The sequence below is a fragment of the Loxodonta africana genome, chromosome 4, assembly GCF_030014295.1.
Source record: "Loxodonta africana isolate mLoxAfr1 chromosome 4, mLoxAfr1.hap2, whole genome shotgun sequence".
NCBI classification, from domain to species: Eukaryota; Metazoa; Chordata; class Mammalia; order Proboscidea; family Elephantidae; genus Loxodonta; species Loxodonta africana.
In genome coordinates this window covers 7,907,195-7,933,659 of record NC_087345.1, presented here as the reverse complement: position 1 = coordinate 7,933,659, position 26,465 = coordinate 7,907,195, and the positions used below count along the sequence as shown (strand labels likewise).

The window sequence follows — 26,465 nt, the reverse complement described above, 5'->3', positions numbered from 1 at the left end:
TGAAAAGTATTTTTTAAAAAAGAATGGGGCTCCAGTGGGAGAATGTGCTGAACGCAGAGGATGGAGACCACCAGGGTGGGGACAGGCCACAGATGAGGACCTGGTGGCAGTGGGGTGGGGTGGAGGACTCCTTTGGTAAAGAGAAGACACGGGGGGAAGGCGGTCTATCTTTGAAGTGCTAGGCTGTCACAGGGCTGAGGAGGACATGGATGAGACCATGAACTCACCCTGTGATGGCAGAGACCCTGTCTTTATTGTCCCCCACTAGATCCCCAACGCCTACAACAGTGTCTGCATATAGTAGGTGCTCAATAAATGTATGTGTGGTGTTGATGAAAGTGCCAGGGAGGTGGGTTTTGTCTCACCAGAAGTACAGTACCCCCGCTTCATCATTTTCTAGCTGACAGCCCTTGAACAAGCACCTTAACCCTGCTCAGCCTCAGTTTCCCACCTGTCAAAGGGGGTAATAATAGTTGAAACTGGCTCTGAGGCCAGGATGTTGCGGCTAGAGGAGGACATTTCTTTTGGAGCAGCCTGGAGTGGGAAGACCCCACCACCCCAGACCCTCCATGTTGTGGGGGGTCTCCGTGAGGTCTCCCCTTTCATGAGGTACAACACGAGTCACTTCTGATGTGCCCAGCATCCATCCTGCCCAGGAGGCTGTTGAGCCTGGGCATGGTCACTTAGGATTGGGGCATTGCAAAGGACCCTCGGAGTTGACCAGCCTCATCCCAGGTGATGCTGGAGTCACCGCAGGTGACATGGCCCAGCGCCGACAGCCCTGACCCTGACCTTTGGAGATGTCTTTCTGCGGGCGAACATAACAACCAGCAGCTCCCAGGTGCTCCCCCTCCGTTCAGGGATTTCCAATGACTTGCCCTCTCCCCCCATGGAGGAGGCGTTTCCACCCCGTTTGCTCCAGAGAACCACGGCACATGGGCATGGCTGCCCATGCTGGCATATGGAGGTGCCCCTCCTGGGTGTCCGGGACCCCAGGGTGCAGAGCGGACTGTGCAGAGGTCCCACAGTGCAGGGGGTACTTTTCTGAGTCCACTTTGGGGAGTGTCAGGCTCTGCCACCAGGGGTCAGAGTGCAGCTCCGGAGCGGGCAGCACCTGGGAAACCAGGCGGGGCGGGCTGAGGCGGTGGAGGGTGAAGTCCTGCCCTGCCCAGGCTGCCTGACTTAGAAGCTGGGTGCGCTCTCTCTTACGGTCGGCTGGCCTGGGCTCCAGCTTCTGTGCTGCCACCTGCTGGCTTTTGTGGCATTGGCCACATGCGACTTCCCTGAGTCTCGGCTTCTCTGGCTGTGAAATGGGGCTCCTGACTCCACTAGGAGGAGCCCTGGTGGCGCAGTGGTTAAATAGTTCAAACCTACCAGCCCCCCCGCAGGAGAAAGATATGGCAGTCTGTTTCCATAAGGATTAAAGCCTCGGAAACCCTACGGGGCAGTTCTACTCTGTCCTACAGGGTCGCTGTGAGTCAGAACCAACTCAACCGCAGTGGGTTCACCCCACTTGGCAGCCTATCGAGGACTAGATCAAGCAGTGTGACTAAAGTGGCCACGCTCTGACTTTTCTCTTGTGCCCTCCTTAGGCCCCCTCCCGACCTGGCCCCTTTGAGGGTGGGCTCTCTCCCTGCTTTAGCTGGCATCTGAGGATGGCTGGTGTCTCAGGAATCTTGTACTCCTTCAAGTAGACATGAAGTCAGGAGTCCTGGGTTCAAGTCCTGTCACCTACCTGCTTCGTGACCCTGGACAGTCCCTTCCCGTCTCTGGGTATCAAGCTTCCCGTCTGTAAAGTGAGGGGCTAAGCCCGGCTCAGGGGCTTGCAGACTCTAGTACCACAAAGCCCCCTGAGATGCTTCTCAGCAATCCCCAGGCTCTGCCCACAAAGGTCCTGACTCCCAGGGTCCCAGCAGGGCTGGAAAGGGGCGATTTGAACCAGCTGCCCCCCTCCAGGGGGATTCTGAGGTAAGGTCCCAGGGCTGTGAGCTTCTCTAAAGGTGCCAGGCCTCCTCCTGAAGGACGATATCAGCCCCAGCGCTGAGCTGTGGGCCAGCACCTCTTTGTAGTCATCCTCAGGGACTCAGAGACGCTGGGTTACTGTCCCCTGCTACATCCACGTGCAGCGTTTGACCCCTGGAGAGCTTTTGCTGTTGTTGGGTGCTGCCGAGTAGATTCCTACTCCTAGCCACCCCATGTGACAGAGTAAAATTCCCCATAGGGCTCTCTAGGCTGCAGTCTTTACCAAAAAGAGCCCTGGTGGTTCACTGGTTAAAGCACTCCCTGGAACCCACCAGCCGTTCCTCAGGAGAAAACGTGGCAGTCTGCTTCTGTAAGGATTACAGCCTTGGGGCAGTTCTACTCTGTCACACAGAGTTGCTCTGAGTCGGAATCGGCTCAACAGCAATGGGTTTTAGTTTGGTTTAATCTTTATGGAAGCAGATCGCCAGGTCTTTCTCCTCCCTCAGAACTGCTGAGTGGGAGCAAATTGCCAACGTTTCAGTGAGCAGCTGAGCACTTAACCATTGGGCTACCAGGGCTCCTTCTAAAGGGCTTTAGAGTTCCTCATTTCTCTGCCCTCTGGCCCTAACACTTGCCCATGGCAGCTTGGGGTGGGGGGTAGAGCCGGGACCCAACCCTTGACTCACCCATCTTACAATGGGCAAACTGAGGGCCTCGAGGCCACCTGACTTAGCAACAGGCCTGGGTGGACCCCAGTTCTGGTGACCTGGCTCAGGGCTCACTCTCCCATCAGCAGGACAAACCCTGGGGTTAGCGGGGTCCCTCTTGGCGGGGAGTAGAATCAGGGTCCTGTGTGCTTCTGATACCCCTGGCCAGGGGTCTGGGATGACATTTGGATCCTGAGTGAGGTGAGGGTGAGGTTGATGCTGAGTCCTGGCTGTGCTTTGGCTGCGCTGAGCGTGGTTCTCGGTGGGTGGGGGTCGCTCTGGCTACCTCAGAGATGCAGCCCCCCCGCCCCGTGTCCTGTCATTGAGGGGTATTTCCCACCCACTCCCAAGCCCCAGATGCAGATGGGCCCTGTCCAGAACCACCCCCCACCCACTACAATTGCTGGAACCCCGACCCCCTTGTAGGGCTGGAGGCCTCATGGTGAGTGGAGGGGCAGCAGCTCAGCTGCGAGCTGTCACGTGGGCCTCAGGCCCAGGAGGCCGGTCATCTGATGCAGCCGGGGCAGCCAGAAATCAGGGTTTCTGTGTCAGTCTCTCCGTTGTGAAACAAGCCCTGGCTGCGCACAGGATTTTTCCAGCTCTGCAGGCCGCATGCAGCACATGGGGCTGGACTTGGTCCTCAGCCACCCCGTTGCCTCCTGCTGCGGGGGGTGGTCAGCAATGGCTCATGTCTCCTCCAAGCCTGGGGGCTCGCTGCTTCCCTGGCCGTTGAGCCCCTTCCACCAACCCCCCCCCCCCCGTCACCAGCCCAAACGCGGGTCAGTGGCGCCTTCTCTCTGAGTCTGCGCAGCACCCCTGGACTGGGCTGTCAGACATGCTGCAACGTGGAGCCTTGAAAACAGAAGTCACTCGTAAGACGACAAATACTGCATGACCCCAGTTACATGAAATATCTCAAATAGACACCAAAGTAGATGAGTGGTTACCAGGAGCAGGCAGGAAGGAGGGGAAAGAGGGCTGGGGTCTTAGGGGACACTCAGCTCCTGCTAAGGGTAATGGGAAGTTTCAAAAATGGACAGCGCTGACGCTTGAACAACACGATGAACGTAATTGATGTCAGTGAATCGCCCTTGTAAAAAAAGGTTAAAAAGGCAACTGTTTTGTTACATGCGTATTTACCAAAATTTAAAAGAAAAAGAAAAAAAAAAGGGTTGCACTGGGGGAAGGAGGGAGTTATAGCTAATTACTTGACACTGACTTTCAAAACCAGTGACCAGCTGCTGTGGCGTAGACTCTGGCTCCTGGTGACCCCAGGTGCGTCAGGGTAGATCTGTGCTCCACAGGGTTTTCTTTTATTTATTTATTTTTATTTATTGTGCTTTAAGTGAAAGTTTACAAATCAGATCAGTCTCTCATACAAAAATTTATACACACCTTGCTATGTACTCCTAGTTGCTCTCCCCCTAATGAGACAGCACACTCCTCTCCACCCTGTGTTCCCTGTGTCCTTTCAGCCAGCTCCTGTCCCCCTCTGCCCTCTCATCTCCCCTCCAGACAGGAGCTGCCCACATAGTCTCATGTGTCCACTTGAGCCAAGAAGCTCACTCCTCGCCAGTATCATTTTCTGTCTTAGAGTCCAGTCCAATCCCTGTCTGAAGAGTTGGCTTCGGGAATGGCTCCAGTCTTGGACTAACAGAAGGTCTGGGAACCATGACCTCCGGGGTCCTTCTAGTCTCAGTCAGACCATTGAGTCTGGTCTTTTTACAAGAATTTGAGGTCTGCATACCACTATTCTCCTGCTCCATCAGGGATTCTCTTCCATAGGGTTTTCAGAGGCTGATTTTTCAGAATTAGATTGCCAGGTCTTTCTTCCAAGGTGCCTGTGGGTGGACTCAAACCTAGAACCTTTCAGTTATTAGCCAAGCGTTCACTATAGATGTCTTCTAAATCCCTGCACCATTTCCACCCCAGAGTTTCTTGTGGCCACTTCTCCTCCCAGACTCTCGCTACACCTCCAGCCCCCTCCCCCTGAGACCCTCCCTGGCCCTAACCTTAGGCTGTCCTGACCCTCGAATCTGGCATTTTCCCTCTAATTTCCTTCTCCAGAGCAGCCCTGCCCTCCCTTCCCTGAACTGGCCATCCTGCCAACCTTGCCCTGCCTACAGCCAAGTTTTTCCCCCCAAATCTGCTGAACAGACACAGCCAGCCCTCTCCTCGGGGAGCCACCACCTCCGGCATATGAAGTCACTCTTCATTCCAGCCCCACAGAATCAGTGCCGCCCCCTCGGCTCAGGTCGGCAGCGTTTTCGCCAGCGACAGTGAGGGTGACTTGAGCCTGCCCAGTGTGGGACCTTTTATAAAGTGTTTTCATAGATGTGATCTGTTTAATCCGTTGTCCTGGGAGATCGATACCCATCAATCCATTCGACCAAGTATTTATGATTATCAGTCTGTCAGTCTGTCATACTGTGGTAACTTGCATGTTGTGGGAAACTGTGCCACCGGTATTTTCAATACCAGCAGTGTCACCCATAGTGGGCAGGTTTCAGTGGAGCTTCCAGACTAAGAAAGACTAGGAAGAAGGACCTGGTGATCAGCTTCTGAAAATCAGCCAATGAAAACCCAGCGGGTCACTACAGGGAAGATGAGCCCCCTAGGTTGGAAGGCACTCAGAATACACAGTGGTCATGAAGATGGCGCAGGACCAGGCAAATGTTTCGTTCCGTTGTACGTGGGGTCGCCAGGAGTCAGAGCGTACTCAAAGGCAGCCAGCAACAACGCCTACCTACGTGCTAGGTGAGGGGATGTCGCGGTAACAAGTTCTCAGAGCCCCCGCCCTCCTGACTTAGAGTGTCCCATGGAAGAAAGCCCTCAGACAAACGACCAAGAGGAAGACCCCAGCCTAACTGAGGCTCAGAGCAGCCTGGGAAGTGGAGAGATGGGCTTCCATGAAAGATGCTCCAGGGGGCTGGACGGTGAGGGGTGAGGGTGTTACCTGATGCAGCTGTAACAGAAATACCACAGTGGGTGGCTTCAGCCAACAGAAATTTCGCTTCTCACAGTTTAGGAGGCTACGTGTCCAAATCCAGGGTGCCAACTCTAGGCTCTGGGGGAAGGTCCTTGTCTTTTCAGCCTGTTTCTCGATTCCTTGGTGATCTATGTGTGCACCTCTCTTCCCCCATCTCTGCTTGCTTCTTTGTGCCAAATCCGCTCTTTTATATCTCAAAAGTGATTGCTTTAAAACACACCCTACACTGACATGGCCTCTTTAACATTACAAAGACAACCCTATTCCTAAATGGGATCACACCCACAGGTATCAGGGTTAGGATTTACAACGCATGTTTTTGGAGACACAATTCAGTCCATAACAGGGGGCGTGGCTGGAGAGGAGAGCGAGGCGGGAACAGAGTCCTGAAGGATGTCGTCCCCAATGGGGTGCTCTAAGGGGCGGGCACCATGGGCAGCTCTTCCTTTAGAAAGATCTTGTGGGGGAGGGATTTGTTATAAGACCTGTGTAGCCCCTCCACCTCTGGTCATCCAGCATCTTGGTCTGAGGAGACAGGGCGAGCAGACAGGCTCAGAGATGTAAACGGTTGAAGTTCCCAGGCTTGGGGCTTGACTGGGTGCCAACCGACCCAGGCCCCTCACTCTCCACACGAGGAAACTGAGGCTTAAGGCCATACAGTAGGTCAAGGGCAGACGGAGGACAAGCCCAGGTCTCCCAAGCCCACTGCTGTGGGACACGTCCCTGTCTGGAGGCACCAGGGGAAGAGGCCACGCTCGTGAGGCCCTCCCAGCCAAGTGACCGTCGCCCCGCACCCGCGTGGGCAGCTGGTGTCCCAGGCAACTCAAGTCTTCTCTGTCATATTCTTTTCAAAGACAATTCCATCATTGCCTAAAAGATTTTTTTAAAACAACAGTAAGGACAGGAAAAACGTCCTGTCTGACCCTGAAATCTGGTTTGGGGTCTAAAAATTTTGCCCTCTGTGTGTGGGCGTGATTGGGAGCTGTCTAAGACAGTGCTCTCTTACCCCCGAGCAGGGAGGGGCCCATAACAGATGGTACACAGCACTTGACAGTTTATAAAGCACTTTTCATACCAGTTTCTGCCCTGAGCCTCACAAGCCCGCTGGGGGTTGGGGGTGCTGAGTGTTTTCACCCCCACCTTACCGGTAAGGAAACAGAAAAAACCTGTTGCCGTGGAATCGATCCTGACTCATGGTGACTCCATGTGTGTCACAGTAGAACTTGGCTCCAACATGTTTTGTTTTGTTTTTTAGGGTGAAAATATATATACATCAAGACATACAGCACCAAAGATTAGACAGGCCCATGAAACAAAATGAGACTAAATGGGCGCACCAGCCAGAGGCAAGGACGAGAAGGCAAGAGGGGACAGGAAAGTTGGTAATAGGGAACCCAAGGTCGAGAAGGGAGAGTGCTGACGTGTGGGGCTGGCAACCAATGTCGCAAAACAATATGTGTATTAATTATTTAATCGGAAACTAATTTGCTCTGTAAACCTTCATCTACAGCATACACACACACAAAAAAGCCATAAGATCCAGGGCTTGCGAAGATGTGTTGAAAAAAGCAATACACCAATTCAGCAATTTCTACATGTCTCACTCAGTGACATTGTTTACTTTCTTCAAGCTGTGCCACCATTCTCCCTATTCTTTTCCAAATTATTCCACCACCATTAGCATAAACTCATGCCCCCTAAGCAAAAACGCCCCCTTTCCGCCTACCTTCCACCCCTGGTAACCACTTGCTTCTGGCGTGTAAGATTACACAGTACTTGTCCCTTTGCGACTGACTTATTTTGCTCACCACGACGTCAAGCTTCATCCACGTGGTGGCACGCGTTAGGACTTCATTTCTCTTTATGTCTGGGTAGCATTTCATTGTATGTCTATACCACATTTTGTTTATCCATTCATCTGTAGGAGTCCTGGTGGTGCAGTGGTTAAAGAGCTCAGCTGCCAACCGAAAGGTAGGCGGTTTGAACCCACTAACTGCTCCATAGGAGAAAGATGCAGCAGTCTGCTTTCGTAAAGATTACAGCCTTGGAAACCCTGTGGGGTGGGTGGTTCTACTCTGTCCAATGGGGTCACTGTGAGTCGGAATTGAACTGACAATAGTAGGTTTGGTTTATTATTTATTTTTGGATGAAGCCTGTGTGCCGGCTCTCCTGACCCATCCCAGCTCCCCTCTGTTCTCTCTGCGCTCTGGGCCTCCAGACTTTGCTGGGCAACCTCCTAGAGCCTTGACTGCCTCAGGGAGAGGGGAACAGGTGACCCTTCCCCACCTGCCAGCTCCCACTGGTGGCGTGGGTCTTAACCTTGGTGATAGCCAGCTCTGGAAAAGTCGAAGGGCTCTGTACCTTCAATGTTGAGCTTCTCAAAGGCGGGAAGTGTGCCTGTTTATGGCTTGGCCTCCCAAGAACCATGGCCATGTCTGGCACAAACCATAGTTGTTGTTAGGTGCCATCGAGTCCGTTCCAACTCATAGTGACCCTATGTACCACAGAGCGAAACACTGCCTGGTCCTGTGCCGTCCTCACAATTGTGGTTATGCCTGAGCCCATTGTTACAGCCACGTTGTCAATTCATATCGTTAAGGGTCTTCCTCTTCTTCACTGACCCTCTACCTCATCAAGCATGATGTCCTTCTTCCAGGGACTGATCCCTCTTGACAACATGTCCAAACTATGTAAGATGAAGTCTTGGCCATCTTTGCCTCTGAGTGAGCTTTCTAGCTATACTTCTTCCAAGACAGATTTGTTCTTTCTTCTGGCAGTCCATGGTATATTCAATATTCTTTGCCAACGCCATAATTCAAAGGTATCAATTCTTCTGCCTTCCTTATTCATTGTCCAGCTTTCACGTGCATATGAGGCAATTGAAAATACCATGGCTTGGGTCAGGGGCACCTTAGTCTTCAAAGTGACATCTTTGCTCTTCAACACTTTAAAGAGGTCCTTTACAGCAGATTTGCCCAGTGCAATGCGTCTTTTGATTTCTGACTGCTGCTTCCGTGGCTGTTGTTTGTGGATCCAAGTAAAATGAAATCCTTGACAACTTCAATCTTTTCTCCGTTTATCATGATGTTGCTCATCGGTCCAGTTGTGAGGATTTTTGTTTTCTTTATGTTGAGGTGTAATCTGTATTAAAGGCTGTGGTTTGTTTTTTTTTATTTATTTATTTTAAATTGTGCTTTAAGTGAAAGTTTACAAATCAAATCAGTCTCTCATACAAAAACTTATGTACACTTTGCTATGTACTCCTAGCGCCCCTCCCCCGATGAGACAGCACACTCCTTCCTCTCCATCCTGTATTCCCCGTGTCCACTCAACCAGCTCCTGTCCCCTCTGCTTTCTCATCTCGCCTCCTGACAGGAGCTGCCCACATAGTCTCATGTGTCTACTTGAGCCAAGAAGCTCACTCCTCACCAGTATCATTTTCTGTCTTAGAGTCCAGTCCAATCCCAGTCTGAAGAGTTGGCTTCAGGAATGGTTCCAGCCTTGGGCTAACAAAGGGTCCAGGGACCATGACCTCCAGGGTCCCTCTAGTCTCATTCAGACCATTGAGTCTGATCTTTTTAAGAGTATTTGAGATCTGCATCCCACTGTTCTCCTGCTCCATGAGGGATTCTCTGTTGTGTTCCCTGTCAGGGCAGTGATCAGTGGTAGCCGGGCACCATCTAGTTCTTCTGGTCTCAGGCTCATGTAGTCTCTGGTTTATGTGGCCCTTTCTGTCTCTTGGGCTCATGTTTACCTTATGTCTTTGGTGTTCTCTATTTTCCTTTGCTCCAGGTGGGTTGAGACCAATTGATGCATCTCGGATGGCCGCCTGCTAGGGTTTAAGACCCCAGACAAGGCTGTGGTCTTTGATCTTCATAAGTGCTTCAAGTCCTCTTTGCTTTCAGCAGGCAAGGTTGTGTTATCTGCGTAACCCTGGTTGTTAATGAGTCTTCCTCCAATCCTGATGCTTCCTTCTTGTTCATATAATCCAGCTTCTCGCATTGTTTGCTCAACATACAGATTGAAGAAGAATGGTGAAAGGATACAACCCTGACGCACGCCTTTCCTGACTTTAAACCACACAGTATCCCCTTGTTCTGTTCAAACGACTGCCTCTCGGTCTATGCACAGGTTCCCCATGAACACAAATAAGTGTTCTGGAATTCCCATTCTTTTCAATGTTATCCATAGTTTGTTATGATCCAAATAGTTGAATGTCTTTGCATACCCAATAAAATACAGGTAAACATCTTTCTGGTATTCTTTGCTTTCAGCCAAGATCCATCTGACATCAGCAATGATATCCCTGGCTCCATGTCCTCTTCTGAATCCAGCTTGAATTTCTGGCAGTTCACTGTCAATATATTTCTGCAACTGCTTTTGAATGATCTTCAGCAAAATTTTATTTGCATGTGATATTAATGATATTGTTCTATAATTTCTGCATTCTGTTGGATTACCTTTCTTTAGAATAGGTACAAATATAGATCTCTTCCAGTAGATTTCCCAAGTAGCCGTCTTCCGATTCCTTGGCATAGGCGAGTGAGCACCTTCAGCACACACGCATTTATGGAAACATCTCATTGGTATTCCATCAATTCCTGGAGCCTTGTTTTTCACCAATGCCTTCAGTGCAGCTTAGACTTCTTCCTTCAGTACCATCGGTTCTTGATCATATGTTACTGCTTCAAATGGTTGAACATCAACTAATTCTTTTTGGTGCAGTGACTCTGTGTATTCCTTCTACCTTCATTTGATGCTTGGAAGAAGTACAACCAGAATGTCCTTAGAAGCAAGGTTGATGAAACTATGTCTTACAGACTTTGGACATGTTGTCAGGAGGGATCAGCCCCTGGAGAAGGACATCATGCTTGGTAAAGTACAGGGTCAGCGGAAAAGAGGAAGACCCTCAACGAGATGGATGGACACAGTGGCTGCAACAATGGGCTCAAGCATAATGGCAATTGTGAGGACGGCACAGGACTGGGGAGTGTTTTGTTCTGTGGTACATAGGGTCACTACGAGTCAGAACTGACTTGATGGCACCTAACAACAACAACTACTTTGGCAGCTCTTCCCCAGTCATCTTTTGAGTGCCTTCCAGCCTGAGAGCTCACTTTCCAGCACTATATCAGACTATTCATAAGGTTTTCACTGCCTAATTTTTTTTTCAGAAATGGACTGCCTACCCCTTCTTCCTATTCTCTCTTAGTCTGTAAGCTCAGCTTTAACCTGTCCACCAGTGGTGACCCTGCTGATATTTGAAAACTTTCAGTATACCATAGTTGGTGCATAGGAAATGCTAGTTGATTTGAATTGAAATATTATTCCTTGCTAAGCTGTTACACTTTACTGGTGCTCTCCTAGCTGAAAAACAGAAAACAGTTGCCATGGAGTCAGTTCTGACTCTTGGTGACCCCATGTGTGTCAGAGTAGAACTGCAATCCATAGAAATAGATTGCCAGGCCTTTCTTCCTAGGTGCCTCTGGTGGACTCAAACATGCAACCTGTCAGTCAGCAGCCAAGATTGTTAATTGTTTGCACAATCCAGGGTAGTGGGAACCCACAAGAGAGTGGGCTCTGTCTGCTGGCTCACAGAAGCAGATCCTCACAGTTGCCTGGGTAAACCATCCCAATGGGTCATTCAGCAGAAAGAGCCCCGGAGAGGGATTAAGCCTGGCGGTCAACACCTCCTTCACCCAGACGTGCAGACATGTCTGTCTGAGAGGGGATGGTAGTGCCAGCATGATGCTTCCATGCGGAGCCCCTCTCCCAGGGCAGATCTTTGGGTTCCTCCTTTGGGGGTGTAGCATAAGATGCACACACCTCTGCAAGACGGGACCCACCGACCCTGTGACCCCTGAACTTCAGTTTCCTCATCTGTACAACGCAGGAGAGCTGCTTTTGCAGTCCCTCCCATGGAGGGCTTCTAAGATGTGCCCCCATCCACCCGCTGGGACCCCTGATGGGGAGACGTGGGGTGGGTGCTATGGAGACCCCAGAGCTTGCCCAGCACAGGCCTTGCTGTGGGAAAGGCCCAGAGACAGACAGGGCAGCAACACTGTGGCACACCGTCTGATGGAGAGGCCGATGAGCCTGGGGGCCTAGAGGCTTGGGGGGAGGCTGCGCCAGGGTGGGTGGGCACTTGGTGGGCTCAGGAGGCCTGGGTTTAGGCCCAGCGCTGCGCTTTGTTGACTGCACGGCGTTGGGCAAGTTATTCCACCCTTCTGAGATTGTTTCCTTAACCAGGAAATGGGGAGAATAATAATTTGTACTTCAAAGAGGGAGACTCTCATAAGAGCAAGCTTTTTAAAGTGCTTTGTAAAGTGAGACTTTACAAGGCCATGCCCACCCTTCACTGGGCACTCCATTCCAGCCAGGGGGTCTTAGGAAACCCCACTTTCCATCACCCAAGAGATCTGAGGGGACAGCCGGGTGGCTGGTCTCTGTCCTGGGGGGACCGCTCTTGATGCCCCCCAAGCCCCATCAAGCTGGCAGCTTCTCCAGGCAGCCAGTCACCTCGAGGTCCCTGCCTGAGCAGCGTGTACAGGGAGGCCAGGCCCAAGCTGCACCGGGATCGGTGAGGTCCTGGCCAGAGACTGCCACGCGAAGGGCGAAGGACTGAAGGCCTGGACTACAAGGGGTGGGGGCAGGAAGGTGGCGACGGACCCTGGGGGAGCCTGTGCCTCCTGTGTCTGCGGGAAGGAGCCTCAAGGGATAAGTGTGGGCAAAGCCTTTGGGGAGGGATGCCAGGAGGCAGTGGCTTTACCAGAGCTCTGAGGACCTGGGAGAGGGGTCCTGAGGTTAAGGAGGTCGTTGGACAACACCTGGGTGTGACGCAGTGCATGAAACCTGGCAGTCCCTTGGAGGTGGGGTGTGCGTCGCGTGCGTGTTGGTTTCCTGTGGGAGGGGGCCAGACACTACTCCCTGAATGAGGGGTGGGCGGAGGGGTGTTGAGGCTGCTGCCCAGTTGAGGCTCCCGGCCCCGCCCCCAGCGCGTGGCCCCTCCCAGCTAGTGGCCCCGCCCACCAGAGACCCGCCCCTGCCTCAGGTCCCGCCCCTCCGCCCACCCCGGCCCGCCCCCTTGTCCGAGGCCCCGCCCCTCCGCCCCGCCCCGCCCCCGCCCGCCTTTGCGCGGGTCCGCGCTGCCCGCCGCGTTCCCGGCCCAGCTCCTGGCGCTCCACGGTGCAGCCGCTCGGAGCGATGATCGGCCCCGCGTGGCGGCCGGCGCGGGGCCCGGGGCGGCGGCGCGGGCCGGGGGCGGGACCCCGGAGGGCCCCTCGGCTTCCCGCTGTGGCCGCAGCTTCCTGGTAGAGGGCGCGGCGCCGCAGGGCCCGCAGAGCGGCGTGGCGCAGGGCGGGCGCGGGCGCGGGGTCACCATGAGGACTCTCCGCAGGTTGAAGTTCATGAGTTCGCCCAGCCTCAGTGACCTGGGCAAGAGAGAGCCGGCCGCCGCGGACGAGCGGGGCACGCAGCAGCGCCGGGCCTGCGCCAACGCCACCTGGAACAGGTAAGGCCGCGCCCTCCCGGCCCGCCGCCTGGCACCCCGGAGCCCCCGAGCCGGTCCGCGGGCGAGCGTGCGCCCCGAGCGAGGGGCGGCGGCGGCAGCGGGGCACTTTGCAGTTGGCAGAGAACTTACTCCACCCGTGACCGAGTTGTGCCGGCCGGGAGGGAAGTTTAGTGCAACGTGTTTCTAGAACAGGGACGAGACCGAACCGTGCCAGGGCCGGGCCGGGCCAAAGCGCCCCGCGGGTGGGGGTGGAGAGAGCCTCGGCCGACCCCACCCAGGGCACTCCCACACCTCCGCCTGAGTGCTGCTGACAACCTGGCAGGTAAATCCAGCAGGAAGTGTTTTTACCATTTTGCGGTTGAGCTGTAAGCCGCTCGGGCTCGGTCGGTGAGTGGCCGCGGCGCTTCCTGTCTCTAGGTTTTAGTCCCTTTGGTCGAGGGTGGGCGGGCTGCTTTCCCTTGAGCGGCCCCCTGTCCTGCGCAGCTGTCAGAGGCCGCCCCAGCTGCCCGCATTCCTTAGGGGACCCTCCCCCAGGCCCGAGGCCGGGTTCCCAGAGCTCAGGAGCAGGGGCATGGGAAGACCACCCCCCCCCATCCAGAGCAAGGGCGGGATCCGGAAAAGAGTGGGATTCTCCCGGGGTTCGGCTCCTGAGCCCTTTTCAAAACTAGACATTTCCATCAGCAGGAAAAAAGGGTGGGAAGGGGCGAGTGAGGCAGGCTGTTGGGTAGGGAGGCTGGACTCCGCCTGCTCCCGGCATCTCTCCAGATACCCGGCTAGCTGTGGTCTTGGCCACCCAGAACTGGGCTGTCACGTGGATACACAGCCACTCGTTCATCTACCGCTTCCTGAGCACCATGATGGGTAGGGGCGGCCACCCTGAGACCCTCCTCTGCAGACTAGTCAGAAACGTGTCTGACTCGGTTTCCTTATCTGTCAGTGGACAGGGGCATTCTTCCCCACAGAGCTGGTGTGGTGAGCCTGAAGGAAGGAGGAGGGCTGGGTATCTCATCCAACCACTAACACACATTTTCAGCATAAAAGGCCTTTTCAGCCCTGTAAGGGCCCTGCGAGGTGGGCGCCATTATTAGCCCATTTTAGGATGAGGAAGGAGTCCCTGGGTGGTGTGGACGGTTAAGTGCTTGGCTACTGACCGGAAGGTTGGTGGATGAATATTTCTTGCAGTATCAAGGTGAGAGAAGCAGTCTCCCTCCTCCGTTCCTTGCCGCAGCGTAGTGGAAAGAGCCAGCAAACTTAATTCAAATCCCAGCTCTACCTCTTTCCTGCTGTGTGACCTTGAGCAAGTCACCTAACTTCTCTGGTCGTGAATTCCAACTCATGGCGCCCTCATGTGTGCCAGAGTAGAACTGCGCTCCGTAGGGTTTTCAATGGCGGTGATCTTTCAGCAGATTGCCAGGCCTTCTGAGGTGGCTCTGTGCAGACTTGCTCTGCCAATGTTTGAGTTAGTAGCTGAGCACTTGACTGTTTGCACCACCCAGGACCTCCCCCTTCCTTACCCATAAAACAGGCCAATAATGGTGGCATCTCACTGGGTTGTCACAGGGATTAATGCAAGGGAGCATCCTAACGCCCTCTGCACAACACCCATGGGACAGTGGGTGCTTCTTGATTGTTGACTTGCATCAGGTGGGACTGTGGGTTTGGTGAGCTGTCTCCCACTCCCAGCTGAGGTCTCCTGCAGTGATGGGGGCTCTAGCTGGACACTGGCTCAGAAAGCCCCCCCCATGACCTTGGGACCTGCTCTGGTCTGTGTCTTTCCAGGGCTCAGGGAGGCACCCTGCAGGGAGAAAGTCACTGAGTCCCTCCACTGTTTTCCCTGAGAAGGAACTTAGGCACTCCGGCGGCGTTGCCAGCCTGCAGGGGAGGCCGCCTCCCCCACAGTGCCCACAAGGCTCGGGTCTCCTTGTTCCCACATCAGCCTGGCCCCCTCAGATGGCGGGGCACTGCCATGTCCTGTGCTCCTACTGTGTGCTAGGCCCCGGGCCAGGCCCTTCCTATCCTTTGGCTCACTTAGCCCCATCATAGCTCAGGCAGGAGGTATTACTGCCGCCCCTCATTGTGCCACGGGGGCGCACAGAGAGCTCCTGGGAGGCCTGCCTGGCAGCCCCCCGGCGTAGATGAGGCAGAGCCAGACCCCCGCTCTGTCCTCCACGGGCAGCTGTGGGGATGGAACCAAGGGGAAATGAAGTGCCTTCCCCTGCCAAGTCCCTGGGCAGAAACAGTGGGGATCAGGGTCCCCCTCTGCTCCCTGCCAGGGCCCCCCAGGACAACAGCTTGGTGCAGCAGGTGTTATCACCCTGCAGGTTGAGGTCCAGGCCTGCTGAGCTGTGGGTGCCTCATTTTGAGCCCAAGATGCACCCCCTTTTTTCTGTATGACCCTGGGCACGCCCCTGAAATCCCCTGGGCTTCTGTTTCCTTATCTGGACGTGAGACAAAATTACATACCTGACTGTGTCGTGAGGGTTGAACGCATGCATTCACATGGCCAGTCACTCACTCACTCATGACATGTGTGAACAGCATGCCCCTTGTGCTGGGCGCCATGCTGGACCCAGGGCACAGATACACCCAGAAGAGCCTCCTGGAGCTTAGAGTTTGTGGAGGGAACCAGGAGGCAGACACGGACACCAGCGCACCAACAAGGTAACTGCAGATGGAGGGGGCAGGTGGCTACAGTGCTGGCCACACGCTGCCGGCCTGCCATCCAGCCATGGTCATGTCCATGGGTGTAGGAAGTGCGTTACATGACGGTGGGTGCGAGCCATCTGGCCGCTGGGCCTGTTTGCAACCAGAGGCTGGAGATGCTAGGAGTTGTTTCCTGACTGCATGCTGCTTGTTTATTGAGCAAGTTCCCTCCCTGGACTTGTGCCAGGCCTTGCTGAGGGCTGGAGCTGCAGAGAGGCAAGCAGTAGGGCACTCCTGGCTCCGGGCGACAGAGGACGACGCCCATGTGGGCCCTGAGAAGGCTCACTGCCCCTCCCACCCAAGCCCTTTAGCCGCACCCAGTGCCTGGCTGCACCCGCGTTCTGCAGCCAGGAACCGGCATTCTGGGTCCGTGTCTGTTCTCGCCTTCCCTTTGGGCAGCTCCACTTTATCCCCCACTGGGCCAGGACCTGGTTCCCTGCCTGCGGTTCTGTGAAGGTTGTCTTCTTGAGTTGAGGTGCCAGGTTGTGGCCTCAGACCCTTCCAGGCTGTGGTGTGCTCTGCAGGCTGAGCCAAAGCATCCATGGAGAAGTGGGGGGCATGAGGCCCACGTAGCTGGAGCTGGAGGCCAGGGCTGCTGCTGTGGGGCGTGGGGAGGAACAGAGCATCCTGAGCTGCAGGGAGGCCTGGGTAGGGCAGGAGGCCAGGCCACCCTCCCACTGGGGCCCAGCCTGCAGGCCTTGCTCTCTCCGCCCAACCCAGGACACACCCTTTGGCCCTTGCCCCAGAGGCCTCCCCCTCCTGTCAAGGGAGCTCTTTCCCGCCCCCTCTGGTCACTCACCCCCACCTGGGCCCCAGATCTCTGGGAAAACCCAAGACCCAGAGTGGTCCCAGGGTGACTCAGGGAAGTAGGGGGGATGGCCGACCCTGAGCCAGGGCCCCACCTCTGTCTGGAGAACCCCAGCTGGGCTAACCACTGCAGAGACCCCAGCTGGGGGATGAGAGGGAACTCACCAAACCCCACCCCTACAGACCCACCCGACACAAGGCCCCATTCTTGAGTTGGGCTGATGTGTGTTAACAATCACAGTGCCCACTCCTTGCTGCGCTGGGGTCTGCCCGAATGCTGGAGGCCGTAGTGCACCCTGCACCCAGCCATCCATGGAGTGGAGGCCCCAGCAGGGGAAGGAGCAGGGAGGGGACTCGTGGTACAAGCACACCTTACTCCTCACTCACTCCACATGCGCATCCACCTCCAAGGCCGGAACGATTGGCTTTTAGTTGGGGAAACTGAGGCCAGAGGGGGAAAGGGACTTGACCAAGACCCCATGGCTAATGTAGGGGGGTGGGATCGGATCCCAGGTCTGACTGGAGGCCACTAATGAGGGACACGTTCATGTCCCTGCTTGGGCCCAGGGTGAGGTGGGTGTTCGTGGTAGGAGGAAATTCTATAGCTGTGGTCACCCCAGCATGGCGGCACACAGAGCAGGGACTAAAGCCAGAAGGGTGCAGCCGGCCCACCTTGTCTGCATCGGCTGGTTCTGGACAGGAGCTGGCTGGGGCCATGACAGATGCAGCCGTGGCCCCCAGCCCTCTCTTCGTGTGCTCTACGCTTGTGGTCCCCTCAACAATGTTGTGAGGGGCCTGGGAGCACCCCATGTCACAGATGGCGGTGCAGCCTCACACCCTGACCTACACCAGGCCCTGTCCAAGCCCAGAGCATGGGTTAGCTCCTTTAATCCAGAAAGAACCCTTGAGGTGGTGTCTTAGTCATCTAGTGCTGCTATAACAGAAATACCACAAGTAGATGGCTTTAAGAAAGCTAAATTTATTTTCTCACAGTAAAGCAGGCTGAAAGTCCAAATTCAGGGTGTCACCTCCAGGGGAAAGCTTTCTCTTTCTGTCAGCCTTCTCATCAATCTTCCCCCAGACTAGGAGCTTCTTTGCTCAGGAACCCCAGGTCCAAAGGACAAGCTCTGCTCCTGGTGCTGCTTTCTTGGTGGTATGAGGTCCCCAACCATCTGCTTGCTTCCCTTTCCTTTTATCTCTTGGGAGATAAAAGGTGGTGCAGGCCACACCCCAGGGAAACTCCCTTTACACTGGATCAGGGAGGTGACCTGAGTAAGGGTGGTGTTACAATCCCACCCTAATCCTGTTAACATAAAATTGCAATCACAAAATGGAGGACGGCCACACAATACTGAGAATCATGGCCTAACCAAGTTGACACATGTTTTGGGGGGACTCTTCAATCTATGACAGGTGGGGAACAATACCCCAGTTTTGCAGATGAGGAGACTGAGGCTCAGAGAGGGGCAGATTTGGATCGGAACCCGGGTGTAACTCTGGAGCCTCCCCTTTCAATACTGCCTCATGGGGTTTCTAACGGGCCCCAAAGGAGCCCTGGTGGTGCAGTGGTTAAGAGCTTGGCTGCGAACCGAAAGGTTGGCAGCTCGAACCCACCCAGTGACCCAGGAGAAAGACCTGGCGATCTGCTTCCGTAAAGATTACAGCCTAGGAAACCCTATGGGGCAGTTCTACCCTGTCTCGTGGAGTTGCTATGAGTCGATATCAACTCGGCGGCACCTGACAACAACGAAGGGCTGCCCTGGGTCTGGCACTGGGTCCCACACCACCTCTCGCTCTAAGGCAGTCTAGGTATGGTAAACAGAATCACGGCCCCCAAAGATGTCCACGTGCTAATCCCTGGGACCTGTAAATATGTGACACGCACAGCTAAAGGGACCTTTTAAATGTGACTAAAGTTAAAGACCTTGAGAGGGGAGATGGTCCTGGATAATCTTGTAGGCCCAGTGGAATGACAGGGTTAGGGTTTAGGGGCCTTACAAAGGAAAAGGGGGAGGCAGGAGAGTCAGAAGGAGCTTGAAGAAGGAAGCAGAGAGGTTGGGAGATGCTATGCTTACGGCTTTGAAGATGGAGAGGGGCCACAAGCCAAGGACTACAGGTGGCATTTCTGAGGCTGAAAGAACTGCATAAAAAATTCAATCCTCGAGTTGTAATATTGAAGGATTCTATGGGTGGTATCCTTTTACCATTATTAGTTCAAACTGTATGCTGAGCAAATAATCCAGGAAGCTGGACTATATAAAGAAGAACGGTATGTGAGGATTGGAGGAAGACTCATTAAGAACTTGAGTTATGCAGATGACACAACCTTGCTTACTGAAAGTGAAGAGGACTTGAAGCACTTACTAATGAGGATCAGAGACCACAGCCTTCAGTATGGATTCTAGCTCAACATAAAGAAAACAAAAATCTTCACAAAAAGACCAGTAATCAACATTATGATCATCAAAATACTGAAGTTGTCAAGGATTTCGTTTTACTTGGCACGGAAGCAGCAGTCAGGAGATCAAACAATGCAGTGCATCGGTCAAACCTGCTGCAAAAGACCTCTATAAAGTGTTGAAAAGCAAAGATGTCACTTTGAGGGCTAAGGTGCACCTGACTCAAGGCATGGTATTTTCATTCGCCTCCTATGCATGGGAAAGCTGGACAGTGAATAAGGAAGACAGAAGAAGAATTCGTGCCTTTGAATTATGGTGTTGGTGAAAAATATTGAGTGGACTGCCAGAAGTACAACCAAGTCTGTCTTGGAAGAAGGACAGCCAGAATGCTCCTTGGAAGTGAGGATGGCGAGACTTTGTCTCACATACTTTGGACATGTTATCAGGAGGGATCAGTCCCTGGAGAAGGACATCATCTTTGGTAAGGTAGGGGATCAGCGAAAAAGAGGAAGACCCTTAACAACATGGATTGACACAGTGGCTGCAACAATGGGCTCAAATGTAATGACAATTATGAGGATGGTGCAGGATCAGGCAGTGTTTTGTTCTGTTGTACATGGGACTGATACGAGTCGGAACGGATTCGACAGTACCTAACAACATCAACAACCTGGGGAAACACTGAATGATGCAGGAAGCATCAAAATAACATAGAAGGAATACACAGAGTCAGTGTACCAAAAAGAATTGGCCAATGTTCAGCCATTTCAGGAGGTGGCATATGATCGAGAACCGATGGTACTGAAGGAAAAAGTCCAAGCTGCACTGAAGGCACTGGCGAAAAACAAGGCTCCAGGAATTGATGGAATACCAGTTGAGATGTTTCCACAAATGGATGCAGCGCTGGAAGCACTCACTTGTCTATGCCAAGAAATATGGAAGACAGCTACCTGGCCAACCGGCTGGATCCATATACGTTTCCAAAGAAAGGTGATCCAATGGGATGCTGAAATTATCTAACGGTATCATTAATTTCACAAGCAGGTAAAATTTTACTGAAGATAATTCAAAACTGTTTGTGGCAGCGTATCGACAGGGGATAGCTGGATTCAGAAAAGGAAGTGGAAGGAGGAAAATCATTGCTGATGTCAGCTGGGTCCTGGCTGAGAGCAGAGAATACTAGAAAGATGTTGTGTTAGTCATCTACTGCTGCTGTAACAGAAATACCACAAGTGGGTGGCTTTAACCAAGAGAAATTTATTCTCTCACAGTCTAGGCGGCTAGAAGTCCAAATTCAGGGTGTCAGCTCCAGGGGAAGGCTTTCTCTGTCGGCTCTGGAGGAAGGTCTTTGTCATCAACCTTCCCTTGGTCTAGGAGCTCCTCAGCACAGGGACCCCGGGTCCAAAGGACACAATATTCTCCTAGCTCTTGTTTCTTGGTGGTATGAGGTCCCCACGTCTCTCTGCTAGTTTCTTTCTTCTATATCTCAGAAGAGATTGGCTTGAGACACAGTCTAATCTTGTAGATAGAATCCTGCCTTGTTGACACAACTGCCACTAATCCCATGTCATTAACGTCATACAGGATTTGCAACACAGGAAAGTCACATCATATGACAAGATGGTGACAATTTCGTAATACTGGGAACTATGACCTAGCCAAGTTCATACACCTATTTGGGGGGCCACAATGCAATCCATGACAGCTGTTTACCTGTGTTTTATTGACTAGGCGAAGACATTCGACTGCGTGGATCATAACAAATTATAGATAACATTGTGAAGAAGAGGAATTCCAGGACACTTAACTGTGCTCATGAGGAACCTGGACATAGGCCAAGAGGCAGTTGTTCGGACAGAACAAGGGGATACTTTGTGGTTTAAAGTCAGGAAAGGTGTGCGTCAGGGTTGTATCCTTTCACCATACCTATTCAATCTGTACACTGAGCAAATAATCCGAGAAGCTGGACTATATGAAGAACGGGGCATCAGAACTGAGGAAGACTCATTAACAACCTGCGTTCTGCAGATGACACAACCTTGCTTGCTGAAAGTGAAGAGGACTTGAAGCACTTACCGATGAAGATCAAAGACCACAGCCTTCAGTATGGATTGCACCTCAACATAAAGAAAACAAAACTCCTCACAACTGGACCAATAAGCAACATCATGATAAATGGAGAAAAAATTGAAGTTGTCAAAGATTTCGTTTTACTTGGATCCATAATCAACACCCATGGAAGCCACAATCAAGAAATGAAATGACATATTGCATTGGGAAAATCTGCAAAAGACCTCTTTAAAATATTATAAAAGGGAAAGATGTCACTTTGAAGACTAAGGTGTGTCTGACCGAAGCCATGGTATTTTTCATTCACCTCATGAGCAAGGGAAAGCTGGACAGTGAATACGGGAGACTGAAGAAGAGCTGGTGCCTTTGAATTACGTTTCGAAGCGTACTGAATGGACTACCAGAAGAACAAACAAGTCTGTCTTGGACGAAGCACAGCCAGAGGGCTCCTTAGAAGCGAGGCTGACGAGAAGGACATGCTTGGTAAAGCAGGTGGTCAGCAAAAAAGAGCAAGATCCTCGAGGAGGCGGATTGACACAGTGGCTGCGACAATGGGCCCAAACATACCAACGGTTGTGCGGACGGCGCAGGACTGGACAGTGTTTCTTTCTATTGTTCATAGAGTGGCTATCAGTCCTAACTGACTCACCTGCACCTAACAATGACAAGAGCCATTTTGGACTTCTGACCTCCAGGCTGTAAGAGAGTAAGTGTGTGCTGTTTTCAGCCACTAAGTGTGAGGTGATCTGTTACCGTGGCCACAGGAAACTGAAACTCCGGCTTCTCTCCCTCCCCTCAAGTGCCTTGTCTCCCACCCACCAGCCTGGGCTCAGGGACTCTGCAGCCCCCCTACCCCCAGCCTTCCAGAAGGGAAGGGCGGGGCGGGTCGGGGAGGGAGAGTGAGGCTGAGCAGCCTGGGGGTGGCAGGTTAGAGCCCAAGTTTCCTGAGCGGACTCAGGTGCCTGCCCACCTGGGAAGGTGAGCCTCAGGAGCAATGCTCCAAGCCCTTGCCAGGCTCCCAGGGGAGTGAGGGTTCGTATAGGCCCCCTCCTGCTCAGCCCAGAGCCCCACTGGGGGGCTGTGGCATTTTCCACCAGGTGGACTGAAACCAGGGTGTGATGCCTGTTTGCTGAGGGTCAGGCGAACCTGCCTGCGGGCCTGGTGATGTTGTTATCATGCCCACTATGCAGAAGGTCAAACTGAGGCCCAGCCTTTGGGTGGGATTTGGTTGAGTCACCTACTTGCCTGTGCTTTTCACCTTGACATGACAAGGAGGCTGGGGACACCATCTGTTTGTGGGATGGCTGGCCCAGAGCCAGCTGGACCCCCACTTCATCAGGAGTGGGCCTGGTACCCTAAATACAGGGTGCTCTGGCTGCACGGGGTGGACAGGACAGGCGGACTGGCGCTGGGTCTGTGGCCCTGGCTCCTCCCTGGGCAGCCTATGGGTTCCCAGGGATCCTTAGCACATGCCCCCCCGGGCCAGCCCACTGGGCTCTGGGAGGCCACAGCCAGGACAGCTGGGTTTCACTTCCATTTTGGGGAGATGGGAAGTGACATGAGGCGCTCCTCAGCCTTCCTCACACCCGATCAGCTCGCAGCAAGGTGGTTTGGGTTCCCCAGCTTGGACTTTGGAAAGAACTGGGAGCCGCAGCCTTTGGGGAGAAGCAGGCCCTCCTGGTGCCTTCCCCTTCCCCTCAATGTGGCAGAGAGTGGAGGGGGGACTGTGGGCCAGGGCTCCAAGCCTAAACCCTGCCTCTGCCAGGCATTGAGTTGTGTGACTTTGGGGAAGTCCCTTGGCCCCACTGGGCCCCAGCGTTCTCATTTGTGACCTGGGGTATAACAGAAACTTGACAGCACCTAATAACAACACCTGATGCAGTGGTTACAAGGAGGAGGATGAGAGGCCACCCAGCAGGTGGGCCATGCGGGCTGGGTGTGGTGGCAGGTGGACCGGGGTGGGCTGGGCGTGCTGAATGCGTGGTGTGGGTGGCCCCTTGCCGCAGTCACTGCTAACCATCGAAGCACTCTGCCTAGCTTAAGGGTTAAGGAACCTACCCCCCCTCTGCTTCCTCCTGCCCCTGAGGCCTCCATCCAGGCTGCCTGTTTGGGGCGTGGGGATGGGACAACCACCAGCCCTGAGGGAGGTCTGGGCCCCCAGGGAGAACTTGGCAGGGCCCCTCTGGCCCTCTCTGAGCCTCAGGGTGTGGCTGGGCCCTGGGGCTGTGTCCAGAATGTCCCCCCACAGCCCTTCCCTAGAAGCTCTGCAGCCCACTTGGGCCAGCAGACTGGGGCTGAGTTAACACAGCTGAGGGCCCAGCAGGGGCTGGCGCAGCCGGGGTGGGTTGCCAGCTGTTGGAATTCCTGGTTGGGGCCACTTTCGGAAAGCGGCTTCCTGGTGCTGTCAGACTCCCCGGGATTTTTATTCTTTTCATCTGTAGGTGGAAAGCAGTTTGTGGGGCTGGTCCACCCGGGATTTCTGGTGGAGGTGAACAGCACCCAGCCCTGAACACGTGCAGGCCTCTCCCCAGCCAGGCAAGGGCTTCACGTGCGTGATGTCATGTCACCCTCACAGCTACCTACCTGGGTGGGGGGCGTGCTCACGATCCCCGTCTTAGAGACAGGGAGCGGGAGTTTAGAGACGTGGTGTTGTTGAACACATGAATAAGGGCGCTCTAGTGCCAGGGCCTGGCCCCGGGTCGTGTGACGTGTCCAGCGTGTTCTTGGCCGTTCCTGCTGAGAAGCCGATGGCGGCCGCTGGACGAAGCTGGTCCTCAGCCTCTGGCCTGGCCGGGGCAGGAACCAGCAGTGGGAGCTCAGGCCGTCCCCTCACCAGATCCTCCTTTACCCATCTGGGCTGTGAGGCCATAAAGGTTAAAACCCAAAAACCGAATCCTTTGCCGTAGAGTAGATTCCGATTCATAGTGACCCTATAGTACAGAATAGAAATGCCCCAGAGAGTTTCCTCTTTATGGAGCCCTGGTGGTGCAGTGGTTAAGAGCTTGGCTGCTAACCAAAAGATCAGCAGTTCGAATCCACCAGCCGCTTGCTCCTTGGAAATCTTATGGGACAGTTCTGCGCTGTCCTATAGGGTTGCTATGTGTCGGAATCCACTGGACGGCAATGGGTTTGGTTTTTGGGGAATCTTTACAGAAGCGGATTTGGAGCCTCTGGTGGGTTTGAGCTGCCAACCTTTCTGTTAGCGGCCAAGCATTTAACCACTGTGCCACCAGGGCTCCTTTCTGTACAGATTCTTGTTGTTAGGTGCCATGGTCTAAGATTACTATCTGTGGGTATAATCTCTTTTGGGAATAGGGTTTTCTTTGTTATGTTGATGAGGCCACGTCAGCATAGGGTGTGTCTTAGACCCTATAACTTTTGAGACATAAAAAGAGCTGATGAGGCACCAGAGCAGGGACAAAGCAGGGCAGGGCTGCCAAGTTCTCCCTGGGGGCGCAGGCCTCCAACAGGGTGGCAGTGGTCCCATCCCCACACCCAAACGGGGCCAGCCCAGATGGAGCCTGGGGCAGGAGGAAGCAGGGAGGAGCTTCCTTAATCCTTAACTTAGACTGTTTAGAAGGTTAGCAGTGATGCAGCAAGGGGCCCGCCCACACCAAGCTAGGGGAAGACAGATGCCCTTTGACGATCCCTAAGGAACTCCTAGAAGCTGAGACAAGGATCTTCCCCCAAAGCTAACAGAGAACCTTATCCTAGAGCCGGAGCCGGAGCCCCGTATTCAGACTTCTAACCTCTTCAACTGTGAGAAGATAAATTTCTGTTCGTTAAGCCACTCCCGTGTGGTATTTCTGTTTGAGCCAAAACCCACTGCCGTTGAGTCAATTCCAACTCACAGTGTCCCTATAGGACAAAGTAGAACTGCCCCCATAGAGTTTGCAAGGAGAGCCTGATTCAAACCGCCAGCCTTTTTGTTAGCAGCCGTAGCTGTTAACCACTGAGCCACCAGGGTTTCCTCTGTTACAGCAGCGTTAGGGAACCGAGACATCCAGCTCCCTGTGAGGAGAGGGAGCTGCTGCTGGGCCAGCACCTGGGACCACACTGCAGGCTCTGTGCTCTTGGCAGGGGGTATGGCCTCTCTGACCCTCAGTTTTCTCATCTGTGAAATGGCCGCCAGTCCAACTCATGGGGACCAAACCCATTGCCAATCAAGTCATTTCCAACTCATAGCGATCCTATAGAATAGAGTGAAACTACCCCATAGGGTTTCCAAGAAACAGCTGGTGGGTTCGAACTGCCGACCTGTTGGTTAGCAGACAAGCTGTTAACCACTGCGCCACCAGGGCACCCCTTGTGGGGAAGAGTTAATGAGGCAGACAAGGGCACCAGCACGTGGCCAGCTGTCCCCTCTGCACCAAGATTCAGGGCAGCTGCCAGGCCCTGGGTGGAGGGCAAGCAGCCCTGGGACTCACCCCCTGGGAGATCAAGGCTGGTGGGGAAATGAACAGGAGAATGAATCTGAAAAGTGCAGGGAAATCAGACTGCCCAGGCAAGAGAGGAGTTCACGGAGGGGCAGAGGCCCCAAAGACAAATAGCTGCTTGCCCTGTCCCCTTAGACGAGAAGGTCCTTCCAGTCAGGAGGGGCAGTGGGTCCAAGGACTCTAGGATTCAGGTGGAGAGTGCCCAGGAGCCTTGAGTGCTTCATCCAGGATGGGTGGCTATATCTGGAGGGTCCCGAGCAGAGAAGTGGCTCTGCCACAGTGGAGGGTGGGCTGCAGGGGGAGGCAGGAGGCAGGCTGATGTCCTTCAAGGGCCAGCGAGTCAGCCTGGACAGAGAGAAGAAGGGGTGGTTGGAGACATCCAGGCAGTAGAAATGGGAAAGACTTCAGGACTGATTGGATTGGAGGTGAGGGAGCATCGAGGATTTATTTATTCCCCGAACCCTTACCAACTTCTTTGCTCCAGGTGCTGGCACACAGCACTGAGCTGAAAGCACAGGGCCCTGCACTCTTCCGGTTTATACTTTATGGCGGAGACAGACGGTAATCAAATAATCGCACACCCCCTCTGCCATGAGACAGAGCTGCATGGTGCCCGGCTACCATTACTAAACATTTTGATCAAAGACTCCACAGAAGAATCCTGATCAAAAGGGGAAAATACAAAACAGAATTTCAAATTTTTGTGGACTGTAGACTTTCTGGAGCCATGGAGGGTGGATGAACACCCCCCCACCACCGAAACTATTGCCCTGAGATAATCTTTAAACCTGAAACCAAAAATATCCCCTGAAGTCTTTTTAAAACCCAACAATAGTTTAGCTTAACTAGTAAAGAATGTAGGTCTTAAGCATTATGCTCTTT

The 26,465-nt window shown here is 53.6% G+C and overlaps 1 protein-coding gene across 5 annotated transcripts in view; it reads left to right on the top strand.

The window, feature by feature from the left end:
- Positions 1-26,465, top strand: part of PRR5 (proline rich 5) — a 76,325-nt gene that overhangs the window by 30,172 nt on the left and 19,688 nt on the right. The window contains exons 1-2 of one of the 5 annotated variants that reach the window (XM_064283390.1): positions 13,055-13,168; positions 20,809-21,853. Coding sequence is in view for 3 of the 5 variants with exons in the window: in XM_023559858.2 (XP_023415626.2) it covers positions 13,038-13,168 (131 nt within the window). In the remaining 2 variants the exon portion in view is untranslated. Of the gene's footprint in view, positions 1-12,990; positions 13,169-20,808; positions 21,854-22,095; positions 23,066-26,465 lie in introns of those variants that run through there. The other 4 variants (XM_064283389.1, XM_023559858.2, XM_003419716.4 and 1 more) reach the window with 4 other exon arrangements.